The sequence below is a fragment of the Haliotis cracherodii genome, unplaced genomic scaffold, assembly GCF_022045235.1.
Source record: "Haliotis cracherodii isolate W230 unplaced genomic scaffold, xgHalCrac1.p SCAF_8, whole genome shotgun sequence".
Taxonomy (NCBI): domain Eukaryota; kingdom Metazoa; phylum Mollusca; class Gastropoda; order Lepetellida; family Haliotidae; genus Haliotis; species Haliotis cracherodii.
The window spans coordinates 20,532,272-20,550,807 of record NW_027266341.1 but is presented as its reverse complement, the minus strand read 5'-3'; the positions used below and the strand labels follow the sequence as shown (position 1 = coordinate 20,550,807).

The following is an 18,536-nucleotide window of genomic DNA, read 5'->3' as shown; positions in this document are numbered from 1 at the left end:
ATACATCACGCTAAACACTCTGACGCATCGGTTCATAGAGCGTGACATTAAACATGTGACACGTGTCGTTTATAAATCTCTGTTAATCTGCGATTTACGTCACCCAAGCAAGGAAATGGCATTCATCCAAAATAGACATAACAAGATTATGTCATAAAACCGTATTACATTGCTGTTAGGGGCATAATCCCATACATCAACGCTAAGTGCACGGGGATCCCCGCAGTAGTCATAGCGCGGATTTCCGAGACTAAAAATAGAACAATGAATCAGCCTCAAAGACTCCACAACCGCGTTGTCGTCATGTTTGCACAGTGGGGCTGTTTACTTCCATCGGCCGCTTCTCTGTTCAACAGACGTCTGTAGAGGATTACTCCGTGTTTTGTTGAGTGTACTGCAAGTATTTAGCACCGCTCTGTTTTAGGCGCCAGAGTCGCAATTAGTCGCACACGGTGACCCGTCAGATCTACAATAACCTGTGACGTCATAGTTTTGATAACAGTTCGAACTACACCTGTCATATACGACATAGTTCCCTGCAAGTCCTCAACTTGTTGTCTTCAATGGATTGCGTTAATTGTTGGGATACAGTTTTTAAAAACTGCCTTTGTTGAGTGTAACTGAAGCGTAACGATTTGTTTGTGTGTACATTCTGTTGAGGCGATTGGCGGCGTTTAACTTGGCGTCTTACACCTGACGAGCGTATCAGCTGATAAGATTCACCTTTGTATAAAACGCAATAATTCAAACGGATTGCATCTCAAAGCGAAATACCGCACATTTGTAGGACAAGCCCTGACAGTTCACATTAGGTTCGCGATGTACAAGGCTGTGTGTACTGTTTCGATCGTAGCGTTTATGTTTACAAACTTCCTGGTCGAAGGATACAAGCTTGAGAGCAGACATAAACGACAAAATCAAGGTGAGTGAGTTTTTTTCTATCACCAATGTAGGTGCATAGTTATATCTCTTAACGTAAAGCTCATGCAATGTGTATTGGTCTCTCGCGAGGTCACCCCAATTCGCTTTGTTTCACTGAACCGGATGATATTTGCACTGTCTTGTTATTACCGTATCGTGTTGTTTCTGCCTTCAAATCATTGCAGCCAGCAACCCTGGAAGTATCTGAAGGCTTACTGTAAAAACACGGACACGTTTATTAGGTCTGTTTATTTATCCCATAATAAACATAACAAATGTTTCTAAACATCTAAAATAAAGATATCGTGAATTGAATCCTAATTCGTTTTTAAAAATTCTTTTCTACGTTTCATCTTCAACGAATATAATGAATTTGGATATTATTGCGTTTATTTGAACTCACAGTAGAACCTCTCTGTCACACTGCCTATCAGTTCTAAAAAGTACATTTTTTCATCACTAATAAAAAAGTATTCTCCAATTCATAATGCTTTATGTTCAGATCATTAAAAGTTGTCAATTTTATAATAACCCGGTAAATGAGGAAATCTTTCTTAGGGGAACACGTTCCTTAATCGAGCGTTAGAATATTTTATTTATTTCCGCAATTTCGTTGAAACTGAATCAAGGCGTGTTGTTCAATAAATGTTAATTAAATAGTTTTAACATAACCAATTCTGCATATCGTCTGCGAGGATACTTCATTTCCTGGGTAAAATAGTATTATTGTGGTTCCGTCTGCACCTCTTTGTTTCACTGAAATGACGTCACCACTTCTTACTCATGGGAAACCAGGTCCTCTTACTCAGCACGTGCACAATCGATAACACGATAACAAGCCTTTGCCTGCCGCTACAATAGATAGTGTCTGAAATTTTAGATAATATTAGATTGTTAACAGGGGTCTTCAATGGTTTTCCGGGTATCGATACCGGACAACCGTGAACTTCCATGCGTAACATGTTATTCGCGGTCAACAATGGCGTATCTTATTTTACAACACATGCACATGATAATTAAAAAGCAGAATGAGGGGAGTTAACGCATTATGTATGACATTCGCATATCTATTTGCATCTGAATTATGAAGCCATGTCTGAATATAGCTAGGGGTCGGGGCGACCTTTCTCTGCTCCCAAACATTACTTAACGTCACATTGCCAAAGATAGACAGGCAGATATCTTATTATAGGCTCGCCACATTGGATAATTTTATAACAGATCCATAAAAATATTTAAAAAAAGAAACAAAGAGCCATTCCATTTAGAATTTCACAAATACTTTTTACTATTTTTTTTATGAATCTGTTTTAAAATGTATCCTGTGACATGTTCAAACTAAACATACACGGTAAAAGTAGAATGACACGTATGTACCATTGCGCCCAGTACTCCATCCACTATTACTTTTTTTTTTTTTTATTGAAACCAGGAAGGTATTGGGACAAACTTGGGCGGGATCTCATTTCCTATCTGACCTTGACCTTCCAATCCGTAAACAGTGAGTGGGTTTAAAGCCAAAATCTCACGGTTTGTCAGATTTATATGAGAGGAATGCCCGATATGACGCATGGTCGTGGATGTTGGCACTTCATAAAGCTATGATGCTAGTCTGGGACAACCTGGGAATCGAACCCACGACTATAATGTTTCTTGTAAAGGGATGCAACTCTTGGTGCTACTCGTGACGTCACATGGGGGTCCCGTGTGAGGAGAGTAAATGAGTAGCGTTCAGCAAAGGATTTAAGATATATCATTTGGTGTCATGTGACAGGGAAGTCCGAAGTGGTGCAGGTCTTGGACGTTGACCACTTTAATGAAACTCACGAAAACGGACATTTTTTTCTGACAAATCTAGGAATCTAATCATGGTGAATCAAAGATTTGAACCCAGAATCTTTCTGGCGCGGTAAAGGACGCACCCAGAATCTTGTACGAATGCGGCCTATAAATAATCAAGTGTTGACCATCCAGTGATTGATGTTATGAGCAACGATCCACGTTGTCGGGGTACGATGACACATAATCAACTGAGTCACTGACCCTGACCACCCATTTGGTCGACTCTTACAACCAGCACTGGGAACCAATTATAACACGGAAACCCACGGGGATTCAAAACGATGTACAACATAGTCAGCACCTGTGTTGAAGTAGGATTGTCATCAACCACAATATCGCCAAGACATTCATACTCCAAGCCGACCGCACTGGGCGTCACACCTCTTTAACGGCCATCTACATGTATGTGCAGTAGGTATGGACAATGAATTTCACCCAGTTAATAGACCGCGTGGACAACCATTACCAGCCTATATTTACACTAGTTGACAATAGCGACAGGAGATATACACCTACCAGTTATATATACTTAACAACGTGTTAAGAGGTCGCTCACAATAGAAGCTCATTAGTACAACTAAGCAAGCAAGCTTAAGTCATACAATCTGATAACGATGATGTTTTGCAACCGCATGGGTGTACCTTACAATGTCTATGGCCTTTACACCAACGATGCCCACATGCACATAACTTCTGCAGCATTATTTCAGACTTTGTCGAGTTTTAAGGCTTTGTGCAGTGACAACCGCCCCCCCCCCCCCCCCCCCCCCCCCCTCTCCATTGTGAAATATGACACGCATGTCAAAGCAGTGGAACGCTGAACAAAACAAAGAAAATGGGTAACTTAAATTTGTTTCGGCAATTGTTTGCGTTCCCAATGAACTTGTGTTTACCTGTTGAAGGTAAGACCGCAGCATGGTGTTGCCGCTGCATGGGATTGGTGTTTGGAGCTGTGATTGAGTAGACACTGAACACGCTTGAGAATTTGGAGTTTTGCAAGAGGGAGGGGTCACTATGAAATGTTAAAAGTATCAAGGACGCCAGTTTGGGAAATAGAGGTGTGTGTCGCCAGGGAAACAGCAATTTGGCGCTAGGGAAACATTGTGAGCGTAGGGAAAAGGAGAAGTCTGACGCTTGGTAAATAGATGATTGTAGGGCTAGGGAAACAGATGATTGTGGGGCTAGGGAAACAGATGATTGTGGGGCTAGGGAAACAGATGAATGTGAGGCAAGGGAAACAGATGATTGTGGGGCTAGGGAAACAGATGATTGTGAAGCTAGGGATACAGATGATTGTGAAGCTAGGGAAACAGATGATTGTGAAGCTAGGGAAACAGATGATGGTGGGGCTAGGGAAACAGATGATTGTGGGGCTAGGGAAAACAGATGATTGTGAAGCTAGGGAAACAGATGAATGTGAGGCAAGGGAAACAGATGATTGTGGGGCTAGGGAAACAGATGATTGTGGGGCTAGGGAAACAGATGATTGTGAAGCTAGGGAAACAGATGATTGTGGGGCTAGGGAAACAGATGATTGTGAGGCTAGGGAAACAGATGATTGTGGGGCTAGGGAAACAGATGATTGTAGGGCTAGGGAAACAGATGATTGTGGGGCTAGGGAAACAGATGATTGTGGGGCAAGGGAAACAGATGATTGTAGGGCAAGGGAAACAGATGATTGTGAGGCTAGGGAAACAGATGATTGTGGGGCTAGGGAAACAGATGAATGTGAGGCAAGGGAAACAGATGATTGTGGGGCTAGGGAAACAGATGATTGTGGGACTAGGGAAACAGATGATTGTGAAGCTAGGGATACAGATGATTGTGAGGCTAGGGAAACAGATGATTGTGAAGCTAGGGAAACAGATGATTGTGGGGGCTAGGGAAACAGATGATTGTGAGGCTAGGGAAACAGATGATTGTGGGGCTAGGGAAACAGATGATTGTGGGGCTAGGGAAACAGATGATTGTGGGGCTAGGGAAACAGATGATTGTGGGGCTAGGGAGACAGATGATTGTGGGGCTAGGGAAACAGATGATTGTGGGGCTAGGGAAACAGATGATTGTGGGGCTAGGGAAACAGATGATTGTGAGGCTAGGGAAACAGATGATTGTGGGGCTAGGGAAACATATGATTGTGGGGCTAGGGAAACAGATGATTGTGGGGCTAGGGAAACAGATGATTGTGAGGCTAGGGAAACACATCATTGTTGGGCTAGGGAAACAGATGATTGTGGGGCCAGGGAAACAGATGATTGTGGGTCTAGGGAAACATATGATTGTGAAGCTAGGGAAACAGATGATTGTGGGGCTAGGGAAACAGATGATTGTGGGGCTTTGGAAACATATGATTGTGGGGCTAGGGAAACGGATGATTGTGGGGCTAGGGAAACGGATGATTGTGGGGCTAGGGAGACAGATGATTGTTGGGCTAGGGAAACAGATGATAGTGGGGCTTTGGAAACATATGATTGTGGTGTAGCAAAATCATGTCATAAAAGGCCCTGATTGTGGGGCAAGGGAAACACATCATTGTGTTCCTGCTTACTCCAACTTCTGAATGCCTGTCAAAGAAAATTGAAAATTGTAGTGCTAGGTAAAGACGTTTGGGAAACAGAACACTGTGACGCTAGACAATCAGAACATTGTGGTGCTAGGTAAAGACGTTTGGGAAACAGAACACTGTGACGCTAGACAATCAGAACATTGTGGTGCTAGGTAAAGACGTTTGGGAAACAGAACAATGTGACGCTAGACAATCAGAACATTGTGGTGCTAGGTAAAGACGTTTGGGAAACAGAACAATGTGGCGCTAGACAATCAGAACATTGTGGTGCTAGGTAAAGACGTTTGGGAAACAGAGCATTGTGGTTAGACAGTCGAACCATCATGTAACCAGGGTAACGGAATGCTGTGAAACTTATACATGTATGTTCTTCCACACAAACTCCATCATTTAGTGTATTATGTCTTTATTTTCTGACATAAACCATAGAGTGGATATTTGAGAATGCTATCACTGTTATAATGAACCCTTCAAATGATATTCTCCGTTCTACACACCACTCTTTCCCCTGGTGAATTAGACAGTTGTTATCATTGGAATATTTCCAAGTAAAATCCCTCGTGTCAATACATTACGATGCATGCAGTCTTGAAACAGGTTTGTTTATAGGGCTTGAGCGATAACCTCTCTCCCCCACAGGAAGCGTTATCCGGTTTGTGCGAACACCGCTGTGCTGTAAAGCACGGCTCGCAGTGCAGGAGTGACCGCCCACCTTAACTGGGACTCACCTGGCAAATGTAGACAGCTTTGTGGACAGTTTACCTATCTTACCTACCCAGGAGTGATACATCGTTGTGTTATGTGGCATAGATCAGCTTGATAAGTGATCACGGGGTGTGGAGCTGACGTATTGAAATCTGGAACGTAGTATAATATGTCAAGGTATCATTTGACATGATAAGGATCATATTCTGCTTCTGTGTCCTTTCTATTGCCATATATAAGTATATATTACCTGACAACATCGCACGTTCGGGATAGAGAAAGTAAACGCTTATGTTTGATGGTGGCTAAAAATGAAACAAACAAGAAAAGGTTATTCGATGGGAACGTATTTGCTAAGGGTATCATAGTTTTGTTTTGGACTTAAGTTCGCAGTGTCGATTGTTTTCAGCATAGTAACGTTTTGATAACGTTGTAATTGTTTTGGCCATTTACAATTTTAAAGTGTATACTTTCCTTGCCCGGCAGTGTATATTTCATTTGTTTTCTTATGCGCTCTTATTAAGAAACCACCATACCCGTCCTCGTGGGTTTCACCGAAGTGGTAAACGTCTTAGACCTGCATCACTTCGGGCTTTCCTCCCACATTAAGCTGACACGACGTGATATAATTGGAATAACGTTAAAAGCGTCGTTAAACCCAACTCACTCACTATTAAGAAACACTGAAATGTATTTGCATTGTGCAGAAATGTACAGAATGTTTGTTATGTATAAGTTTAAGGCAGCCTATTAATGAGCAGTGTACATACAATGTACTGTCGGCCTATGGCTTAAGTACGGATATACAACAATATTTAACTTATTTTAAAGTTAAAAAGTTATTTTATATGCTATGTTTGATCGGAATCACAGGTATGTACATGTCATTGTTTGATTGGCAAGTTGACCGATGTCAAAATAGACACAATTTATCGATAACAACTTCGTTATTTTAATGTAGTAGCGACGTTTAGGTACCGTTGTCAAGCAAAACTGAATATAGAACACTGACTGTTTTGGGAGTTTCTGATTGTAGATATATTAGATATTAATTATATATAGTAGGTGAAGGATTAACAGTCAACAATAATTTGCATACATGAGAAAAATTGAGGAGATTAAATAAAACACCAGGACCCGGTTGTATCAAACTTTAATGATGCCATTAACTAATGGTGCTTTAAGAATTTAATGTATCATTAGGGTTTAATGTAGCCATTAGTTAATGAGGCTTTGATACAACCAAGTCCAGAAGTATATATTGTAACAACATGATGAGGAAGCCAATTAAACTGGATAGGAAAATGCATTAGTTCTTAATGACTTCACAGTAGGCGGGTGGTATGAAATAGCCTTGATCTATGTTGATGGAAGGCTTGTGGAGGAGAATATAGACTGCATCTGTTAGTTTTATTTTTAGTAAAGTCACAGAGGTTGTAGAGGATTTGGACGTTTTCCCAATTGATGTTGTGATTGGGGCAGTTGCTGATATGGTCCTAGCTCTGTTTCTGCCGCCAAGAATCTGAAAGAGTAGTTTACAAAACTGACTGTAGCTGTGGACAATCCTGTATGAAAACATACCATCCCATCAGCATCAGAATCAAAGAACACAAAACTGCAACCATGAAATGAGAAAGTAAATGAGGCATCTCAGACCACATTAACAAAATAGTGGTGACAATTAAAAGAATGGATCTTTGAAAAACTAGTGCAGACGGCATGTATTCGCAAATGTATATTTGAAATATCCCCGTAAATACCCTTTGAAACGATGTTTTGAGACGTTTCTCTATTGTTCCAGAAAACAGTTCAACGACGCCGTATGATTCATCCACCACCAACACCACGGTCAGAGTGTACACTAACAACGACTCTGGAAGAATAGGTAGGTGTCAGTGGTATTTGGCAGCAGAACCAAAATCTCCCCCAGTCTCTCTTCAACCATCTTCTGTGTTAGCATAATACATGTAGTTGTTGATTGCATAAATAAGCGTTTTGTTTGATAAGTAAATATTTCCTGCCAAAACGCCCCATGATGTCATTCTAAATCCAGAACAAAATGAACCCCTCACGATTGTATCAACAACAATTGGCCATATCAACATTTTGCAAATGATGGATAAATATTTCCTGCCATAATGCCCCATGATGTCATTTTAGATCCAGAACAAAATGAACCCCTTCACGACTATATCAACAACTATTGGCCATATCAACATTTTGCAAATGATTCATAAATATTTCCTGCAAAAATGCCCCATGATGTCATTTTAGATCCAGAACAAAATGAACCCCTTCACGACTGTATCAACAACAATTGGCCATATCAACATTTTGCAAATGATGGATAAATATTTCCTGCCAAAATCCCCCATGATGTCATTCTGCATCCAGAACAAAATGAACCCCTTCACGACTGTATCAACAACTATTGGCCATATCAACATTTTGCAAATGATTGATAAATATTTCCTGCCAAATTCCCCATGATGTCATTCTAAATCCAGAACAAAATGAACCCCTTCACGACTGTATCAACAACTATTGGCCATATCAACATTTTGCAAATGATTGATAAATATTTCCTGCCAAAATCCCCCATGATGTCATTCTAAATCCAGAACAAAATGAACCCCTTCACGACTGTATCAACAACTATTGGCCATATCAACATTTTGCAAATGATTGATAAATATTTCCCGCCAAAATCCCCCATGATGTCATTCTAAATCCAGAACAAATGAACCCCTTCACGACTGTATCAACAACTATTGGCCATATCAACATTTTGCAAATGATTTTGCAAATGATTGATAAATATTTCCTGCCAAAATGCCCCATGATGTCATTCTAAATCCAGAACAAATTGCCCCCCTTCACGACTGTATCAACAACTATTGGCCATATCAACATTTTGCAAATGATTGATAAATATTGTAAATAGTTATAGAAACTGCCGGGCAAAAGAAAGTTATGTGCGTTTGCATCGCCAACATATTTCAAAATTTTACCAAAAAATATTCCGTCAGATTGACTCAAAGTTATCCAAAAGGTTCTAAATAGAATAATTGGGATTACACTCTTCTTAGTAAAGTACAAATTCTAGTACTTTGGGGGTTGGAGTGCCATCTGGGAGTCGAACCCGCACTCTCAGAGTGAGGCACCTAATCGCCAGCACAGGAAGTCACTGACCAACCCACTCAGCCACTGAAGTTTCCACAAAAGTGGAAGTTCGGCAACTGGTAGTCTCGATCACGTACTGGCAAGTGTAAATTGGAACGGCTCCCATGACAGAAAGCTATGAATACACAAGGACTTTTAGAAAGTGGTCAAATGTAAGAAATATTATATTTAGGTTTGCACTTTCCTAGTAAAAAGTACACGTTAGTACTTGTGGGGGTTTACTCCCATTTTCAGTATGCTTTATATGGCGTTTAATCTCTTTTCAAAACAAATTAAGATGTTTTTACTACGCTTTATTTGGCTTCCCACTAGCTTTCCCTGCTTTATATCAATGTAACTTTTCCTACCCTGTGTAAACATATCTGCCTGTATATATGAACTCAACACATACTATTGTGAAAAGACAAGAAGTAGACCGAGGCGTTACAAAGAATTGTGCAGTAGTTTTTCATAAGTTTTAAGATTTAAAAGCAAACTGTTCGATATGCATGATCCTCAACACGTACCCCTACAGCCGATAATCAATTCAGTTAGTCACCGACAGCCCGTACTGTAACAAAGTCACGCTTAATCGGCAACTGCGTTCTATAACGCCGCTTATCTACGGACAATAAAGTAGGTCGTTATGCAAATTATCGCTACAGCTAAAGCAATGCTGACTTCACCAGCATTCCCCTCACAACCTGCGCCGTGCGGCAAACCTGCTGGACCTATTAAGGGAGAGTGAAGCGACAACCCGTGCCAAGTGACCTGTGACGTACGTCCCAGACAACCCCCCCGGTGACTACAGTGTCACCATTTCCCCACCAGCGTTCTAACAAAGCGCACGCTCTTCACTGTGCTACAGCAAGGATACGTTCTTTGTCCCGTTCTTTTCACGTTAAACCCGCATTTGTGCAGTTTCTGGAAAAACAATGGAGGGTAATTATATCTGAAGTCTTTGTTTATGTGATGTTGTTATTGTTTTATATCCAACTGACCATTTGCCAAACGCACACCACGAGATTGCCAACTGGAGTACTGCGTCGCATTGGACTCAAGGCTGAGTTGTTTACGTGTTTGTGAGTTTCTTATCACTTATTCGCTCAATTTGGTTGTCTTTCAGGGCTTGTTGTTGGAGTTATTTTTGGTGTATTGGCTGGAATCGCCGCCTTCGCCATTATCGTCACAATCTGGATCAAGAACAAAAGGTGGGTTAACATAATGAAAAACAATGTTCGTCCCTTCATTGTCGCTTCGGTTAGGTTCCATGGACGCGCATACTGCCTGCTGTCGGTGTATCTAGCCTAAAAATATGTCTAGAATGTATTCATGCTTCTATACCAGTTTGTTTGAATATATCTGTGTTCACTTTGAATAGAGATAAAAATATTCACGATATCTGTGTGAAGTTAGGAATGGCATATTGAGTAAGTTGAATGAAATGAAATAGACTGTGACTATTAACTCACAGCAGTTATACCCGATGTTATTGTTGGTATGAAATGCTGTGGATGAAACGATCTGAATTCAAACACGCTTTACGTTATTTTGGGAACTGTATTTCAATCACGCACATACAACCCACTCACAGAATATGATACAGGATAAACACTCGGTGTAGATTATGCTGATAACATACCACAGGGAAATATTTTTTTTATTAGCGAGGTGGATATTTCAATTTTATCTTGGCGTCAGTTTGGAAGAATGCCCAAGTTATTCAGGCTGTATATGTTGGGTCAAAGACAGATATATAACCCCTGGTCTGACTTCATTATACCAGGGGTCATAATCGGGATGCACGGGGATTCGAACCCACGATCAGCTGAACATGGGATTCTGCTTCTGACACATATTCTCCCAAACTGACTTGAGGCTGTGTCTTAGATACCGTATCGTACTTCCTTTGATATACACCATCACTGATCAAACATCATCAGATTTTTTTCTGCTTCCTTACATGTTCCAAATAAATATTTTTAGTAAAGTGTCATCTTATTCATATATTTATAACATGTAAATTCAAACAGGAAATATTTGTGACTCCCCCTTGTGTTTTTTCTTTTACTGAATAATTTGAATCTTCAGGCAAAGTCATTTATTATATTTCTTTAAATCAGGGACCGTGACTCGGAGTATGCGAGAGCGGCCAAGGTCCAGCGCAACTCTGCCCTGAGTGCCGGCGTCTACAACGACCTGACAACGGCGTCCCCTATCGTGAAGGTGTCCATCGATCAGCATAAGGAGGGCTCCGAGATGGAGAGTCTGAAGAAGGAAGAAGAGGAAGAATAGAGTTGCGGGTGACTGAAGAAGAAAGCTAAACAGACATTTGCGAAAATGCATCATGAAAAAGCTCCACCAATCGGGACCAAAACGAGATTGTATATAGTCACAAACAAATCTCTCAATCATGTTTCGACTGTTTGGACCATTTCGGAAATATAACATTTGACCTTTTATGGAGGCAATAGTGTACAGGCCTAGCTCAGGACAGTGTTATAGTGCTGATACCTTTGTACATTGTTGTGTGGAATAATGGTTCAAGGCATCACCACGTGCTAATCATCAGAGTATTTCGGACCAAAACGTGGGGAAATAACCTTTTTTGCAACATTGCCCAAAATATCCAAGCCTTCCTCGGAGTTGTTCGTGATCAAACATCGACAGACATGACTTGACATAAACTACGTGCTGTGCCACCGATACGATGAATTCGTCACGTGATACGCGAGAAGATGCTGTACTTCAAGTTGTCTGACCAAGATAAAGAAATGGAGAATGATTACGCCGAACTTATCTAATCACCGGGTCAAATTTCGCATCATTATCCTTACCAGAGGAGTGCCTTGTTCGAGAACCTTCACATAAGGTGATCTTTATGCACAAAGTATTTCTAGTGGATCTTTTAGCACCATCTTTGTACGTTTCATGTGTACGTATGTCATATCTCCATAGCTGTGATTTATCAATACATCAAAAAGTAGAACTTAAAATGGATCAACATAATGCGATTGTTTATTAATTACAATACCAGAAACGTTTTTTTCATTCCCTTCACATTCCAATCACACATTCCCATGTACTTGTACATAGTTTTGCAATAAATTATTATTCGTATATTTGCTTGTTGAATCATAAATTCAAGGGTGTTGAGGTCGAGAATGAGCCTGATGGAGGTCTTATTTTGAAGTATTATAATGATCTCTTGGCTTTCTTTGTCAAGAAGCCAGAACGTAAAGTTCAGAACAGTTTCACAAAGAAATATAAACAAAAGACAAAGGTGCAGGCAACAAAGGTTGCAACAGCTGCGCTATATACCTGATATTGCCTACTGAGGTTACACAAAGTCCTCGCTCTGCGTGACAGGCTGTTAGGTTGTCCTCCCTCGGTAGGATGGGGAATGTTGTGTTGCACAATGCCCACAGCTCATGAATCTGTTACCCAATACGGATTTCCTCCGTAACGTCTTGCATCATGGTACTTTCGCTTTCTAAAATTACGTATGACATCCGAGTTACGTAGAGAAACCGCGTGATGGATGAACAGGCATTACTCTCCGATTAGCCACTTAAGGTCACATTAGCATACCACAGCCTGTGGTTTTTCTCAGTATAGGTACACCTTCTGCCCCAGGGGTCATGTGCAGGGTGTAGGGTAAACATGCTGCAGGGACGGGGATCGTGGGGTCGAACTACTCCGTCAGGGTCCAGGGTCACCCTAACAGTTACCTAAGAGCGGTGGGTCGTCAGCCAGCTAGCTGTTCTCAAGCTAATCCTCGGTTGACAGTGTATTACATCTCACTCTATTGAAACAGAATGGAAGCGTGAAACATTGTTTAATCCTCGCTGCATTTTGTGAGTTGGGTTAACCATGTTTTGAAGCGAATTTTAGAGATATCACGGTGATGTGAGGTGCAATGTATGCTGACGTCGCGTTCCATATTATTACTGTAAGATTAAAACGACCCCTGTCTATGTGTGTGGATGCGTGCGTGTGGCAGATTTGTTTGTTTGCTGTTTAACGCCGCGCTAAGCAATATTCCAGCTATATGACGGCGGTCTGTAAATAAGTTTGGACCAGACAATCCAGTAATTGATTTCACGAACATCGATCCATACAAATGGGATACGATGGCATGCATCCCGTTAGTCTCCTATTACGACAAGCATAGTCGCCTTTTACGGCAAGGATGGGTTGCTGAAGACCTATTCTACCCCGGATCTTCACGGGTCGGCTGAATTGTACTTTTTCCGGACTAATGTCGGTTTTATAGTGCCTGCTTACTGAGATACCATGCCGCAGCACATGGGTAACCCACCCAGACACAGTATACTGACTCGGAGGTGACCTGCCCTTGCTTTACCCCCTTAATGTCGAGTGTCAGGCAGGCGGAGTGAAACAAGTACGTCTTTTGGTATAACGCGACCAGGAGATGTTATATCACGGCTTGTGCCCGTATTAATGTATGACAGCCATAAGTGATGCAGGTCCCAGACGAACAAAACCAAGAATCTGTTTGAATCTTGGAATCGAACCAGCGAACATAGCATTCCGTTCCTCTTGTACGCGCAAGGGACACAACTCTGCGCAACGACTGGGTGACAGGACAAAGTGCACTGTCCACCATTGTAAGCGCAAATGAGAGCTCCGGGCCAGGTGGTGACCTTAATCCAGGGATATCTGCTTCCACTATCAATTTACAATCAGATGCAATTTATTGCAAATCGCAAGCCAGTAACGGATCCATTGCCTAAATTACCGACAGTCACTGTTAACAAATCTCTTATAGTCCGTATCAACATTCACAATGATCTATATGTCCATAGGACAAGTGGAAGAGACAAGGGTTATGTTCTGTTGCAGACTTGCAAGGTTTTGTAATTGTAGACAATACAATCGTAATTTTGCCAGTTTTATAATAACTAGTAAAAATTGTCTCAAATTACCTTATACAAGAAAACAAATAAAATACAACAAAGTTGTCCAGTATTTCTTTTGCATTGGGGACACACTAGGGTCGATAAGATAGGCATGTCTGTTAGATTTTAAATTCATGTTGAATTACATTGCTTTCAGTCTAATCATTCTGCTAATCTGAGAACCTATGAAAGACATTGAAACAGTTAATATTTAACACTATTACCACCTTTTAAACATTTTAACAATTTTGAGTGAGAGTGAGTTGGTATAACGCTGTTTTTAACAATATTTCAGTTATATCAGCTGAATAAATATTCGAAATGACACAGGATCCAGGCCCCTGTCACTTTGGTGAAACCCACGAGCACGGATATGGTGCTGACAAACCAAGAAACGTTAGATGAGGGCGACTCTGGGATTTTAACCCACGAGCAGGGACATACATTTACCCAGCAAATTCCGGCAACTAGACAACTGTGTATCAATTAACAGCGGCTTCATATTCACACCACCATGTCCTGAATAATACAGTCAACTCGGTGTTGACAGGAAATAAAATGTCTTGATCAAGCTGTACACATGTCAGTCGTTGTCACTTAAACATTCCTTCCGCGTACGAGACGACACTTTGTCCCTAATTGACTGATCGACGAATAGCTTTCATTTCATTGACCTCATTTAACCGCAGAAAGGAATGGTTGTGTAACAAATATTTTGTCTAACATTTAAGCATTCGGTACCAGTCGCAGCTTCGGCAAATGCAATTTGGTTTCATTCGTCCTGAATTCGGGACATTCCGGGACAGCCGCATGGCCTGTTGGTACGTTACGGAAATGTGCGCGGACTAATGATTTGGTTTGTCCCAGAAAGGCAATGACATTCGTCACAGATCGCAACTTTCCGAGATCTATAAGAAACATCTGTGACCAACTCGTGTCATTTCGGAAAATGTTACGGAATGGGGCGAGTGGTGAAGATATATGAAGACAGCTCTTGTGTTATTCCGGGACAAGCCGAATAGCGACTCTTGCCCCTCTCGTGTCCATTTATGCGACCGTGTTCAGTCTTAGCGCAAACGGGCATACCCAAAACAATTGTCAACTCGTTGCGCAATGGTTCACATGTATTTCCCCATATATCATATATATTTCTAATGCAATTTAAAGCCCATCGGGACATACGTAATTATACAGTATGATTAAACCCATTTAACCGTGTCTTGGGTATATTTTTAGATGCAAGACATATGTAAAATCAAAAATAATTCCTGAGGGATTCTTTGACGAAGAACTTGAAGTCATACGCGCATTCTGATTGGTTTGTCGTATTATCGCACATACCATTCATGGATAGGGGCACGAGTCTTCATGCAGGTTACGGAAAGGGGCGAGTGGTGACGAATGATGAAGTCAGTTCGGCTTGTCACGGAATGACACATGTTGATCATGAATTAGGACAATGCGTCAGAACTGGTGTCGCTTGGATGGCATTTCAGCATACCTCAAAATGAACTTAGATTCAGAGGCAACTAGAAAAAAAAGCAATATTGGGATTCAATTTCATGGACAAGCCTATTGAAATCTAATACAATCCATGCAAAATGTTGCATAACTATAACATTTTATATGAGTGTTTTAATATTAGCCTTCTTACGGACCCAAGGCAGGTTGTATTGGCCCAAAGCAGGCTGCATTGGCCCGAGGCAGGCTGTATTGTCCGAGGCAGGCTGTATTGTCCGAGGCAGGCTGTATTGGCCCAAAGCAGGCTGTATTGTCCGAGGCAGGCTGTATTGTCCGAGGCAGGCTGTATTGGCCCAAAGCAGGCTGTATTGTCCGAGGCAGGCTGTATTGGCCCAAAGCAGGCTGTATTGTCCGAGGCAGGCTGTATTGTCCGAGGCAGGCTGTATTGTCCGAGGCAGGCTGTATTGGCCCGAGGCAGGCTGTATTGGCCTAAAGCAGGCTGTATTGTCCGAGGCAGGCTGTATTGTCCGAGGCAGGCTGTATTGGCCTAAAGCAGGCTGTATTGTCCGAGGCAGGCTGTATTGTCCGAGGCAGGCTGTATTGTCCGAGGCAGGCTGTATTGTTCGAGGCAGGCTGTATTGTCCGAGGCAGGCTGTATTGTCCGAGGCAGGCTGCATTGGCCCGAGGCAGGTTGTATTGGCCCAAAGCAGGCTGTATTGTCCGAGGCAGGCTGTATTGTCCGAGGCAGGCTGTATTGGCCCAAAGCAGGCTGTATTGTCCGAGGCAGGCTGTATTGTCCGAGGCAGGCTGTATTGTTCGAGGCAGGCTGCATTGGCCCGAGGCAGGCTGTATTGTCCGAGGCAGGCTGTATTGTTCGAGGCAGGCTGTATTGTCCGAGGCAGGCTGTATTGTCCGAGGCAGTCTGTATTGGCACGAGTGCCAATATGACTGACCGAGCACCTATAACAATGCCTATGTGAAAATAGACATGGAATGACGTATTTATCAATTGACTACCTATACTAAATGTTCCAAGTTAAACAAGTCAAGAAGATCAAGCAAAAGCTAAAAATGTCACAGTTTTAAGAAAACAGGATCCATGCTTAGAAGGGTTGAGGTAATCCGTTTTTGGAGAAAACTGAATATGGCAGACCCATCACAAATTGTAAATGTAGTAAATTTTTGGTCTTTAAAGATACGTAAATCATGGGAAAAAACAGTAATTAATTTAATCCATACATTGGATTTGCCGTCGATTGACTTGTTTCACATTGCTCTAAGAGATTTTGACCCGTTATTCTCTAATATGTCATCAACTGACAGACCATATCAATAATTTCTCCCCTCACCGCCGCTGTACTTTAGTTTTTAATCGCAGAAAATTCACCGCGCAATTGAATATTTTTAAATATTTATAATGATTATATTGTACTACATATTTTAACACTTACGTGCTTTTATTATGAATATATTTGTATTCTGGTGTCTCGTAGGACATTTTGGCCGGTCAATGAACATTGATAACTTTCATGTATAATTTTACACGCATGTACATGGTGTGACACCGTAATGAAATAATCTTCTTCTTCTTCTTCTTCTTCTTCTTCTGTATGAGCGCTCCGATTTGAGGTATTACGGACGGCCGATTAATAATATCTGATATAGTCTTCAAATAGACATAATTCATATTGGGCCCCAGGCGGAATGGGCACGCATACTCTGGGGTTTTGCTGGGCGTAATGTCAAGGTGAAATGAGATCAATAAAAGGGACCTGTGCTCACGCTGTCCTCGTGGTAAACATGATATGGGTGAAGAAAATGATAGCTTGTGGATTGAACTTTACCCTTGCAGATATGTTTCTGATTAGGTAACAAACCAGTGAACACATACAGATGGCAGTGTCCAAGAACCACACCAATCACAACCAGGGCGCACTTGCACAAAGCGATCTTAGCGCTCCGACTATTGTAAGCCTATTACTATATGTTAAAGTATTGTTACGAGTTACGATCATCTTATCGCTTTGTGCAAGATGACCCTGAACAGGAAACATCACCGGAATGGTTTCCACTGACCCACTTCCTATCCTACAAATACGCATCTATGAAGGTGGCTCATCCCAAGTTCCATAGTTTGTTTGTTTGTTTGTTTGTTGTTTAACGCCAGACTCAGCAATATTCCAGCAATATGACGGCGGTCTGTAAATAATCGATTCTTGACCAGACAATCCAGTAATTGACATCACGAGCATCGATCCACGCAACTGGGATACGATGACATGCATCAATCAAATCAGCGAGCCTGACCACCCGATCTCGTTAGTCGCCTTTATGACAAACATAGTCGCCTTTTACGACAAGCATGGGTTGCTGGAGATCTATTCTACCTCGGATCTTCACGGGTCCCTAAACTTTGGCAGGAAACACAATACGACACGGCTACCGATATATTGTCTGTCTAAACTATATCTTATGAAACTGAAATACTTAAGTGGCGTTGTCCCTCACTCACCGCACTAAGATATACACTCCCCTGCCTGACTGAATATAGCTATATCTAGCATTATTTACCAACCGCTCTCGCTCGACCCTTGACCCTTGGCAGGGGGATATCTCATAAATTGTGTCAAATACTTGAAGCACGTGGTTGCTACATTATTACTCTTTCCTGATGCACGACGGGGTAAGTAAGATCATTGTCTATCTAAGGCTCTTTGTGACCTCATACCCTTTTCTAGCTATAACCCGAAGTCTGACACTGAAACCAGTGCCTAGCCTAGAACTGATACAATGTGTAGTTTTTCTAGGGTAGTCAGACATTTGTAGACTGGCATATTTGCGCGGTACATGAGACGAGTAAAGAGTTGTCTTGGTGGCCTATGTTGGTCAAATATATATCGTCCACGCCAGAGAATAACCAGCCTCGATTATCCGACGAAACGGAATCCATTGAGCGC

The 18,536-nt window shown here is 41.7% G+C and overlaps 1 protein-coding gene across 1 annotated transcript; it reads left to right on the top strand.

Moving 5' to 3' along the window:
* Positions 1-331: 331 nt before the first annotated feature.
* On the top strand, positions 332-12,316 carry LOC139449600 (uncharacterized). The gene is made up of 4 exons (XM_071231068.1): positions 332-922; positions 7,836-7,919; positions 10,323-10,407; positions 11,320-12,316. The coding sequence occupies exons 1-4, from the start codon at positions 820-822 to the stop codon at positions 11,489-11,491; spliced, it is 444 nt and encodes a 147-aa protein (XP_071087169.1). The 5' UTR covers positions 332-819; the 3' UTR covers positions 11,492-12,316.
* The last annotated feature ends 6,220 nt before the right edge of the window (positions 12,317-18,536 follow it).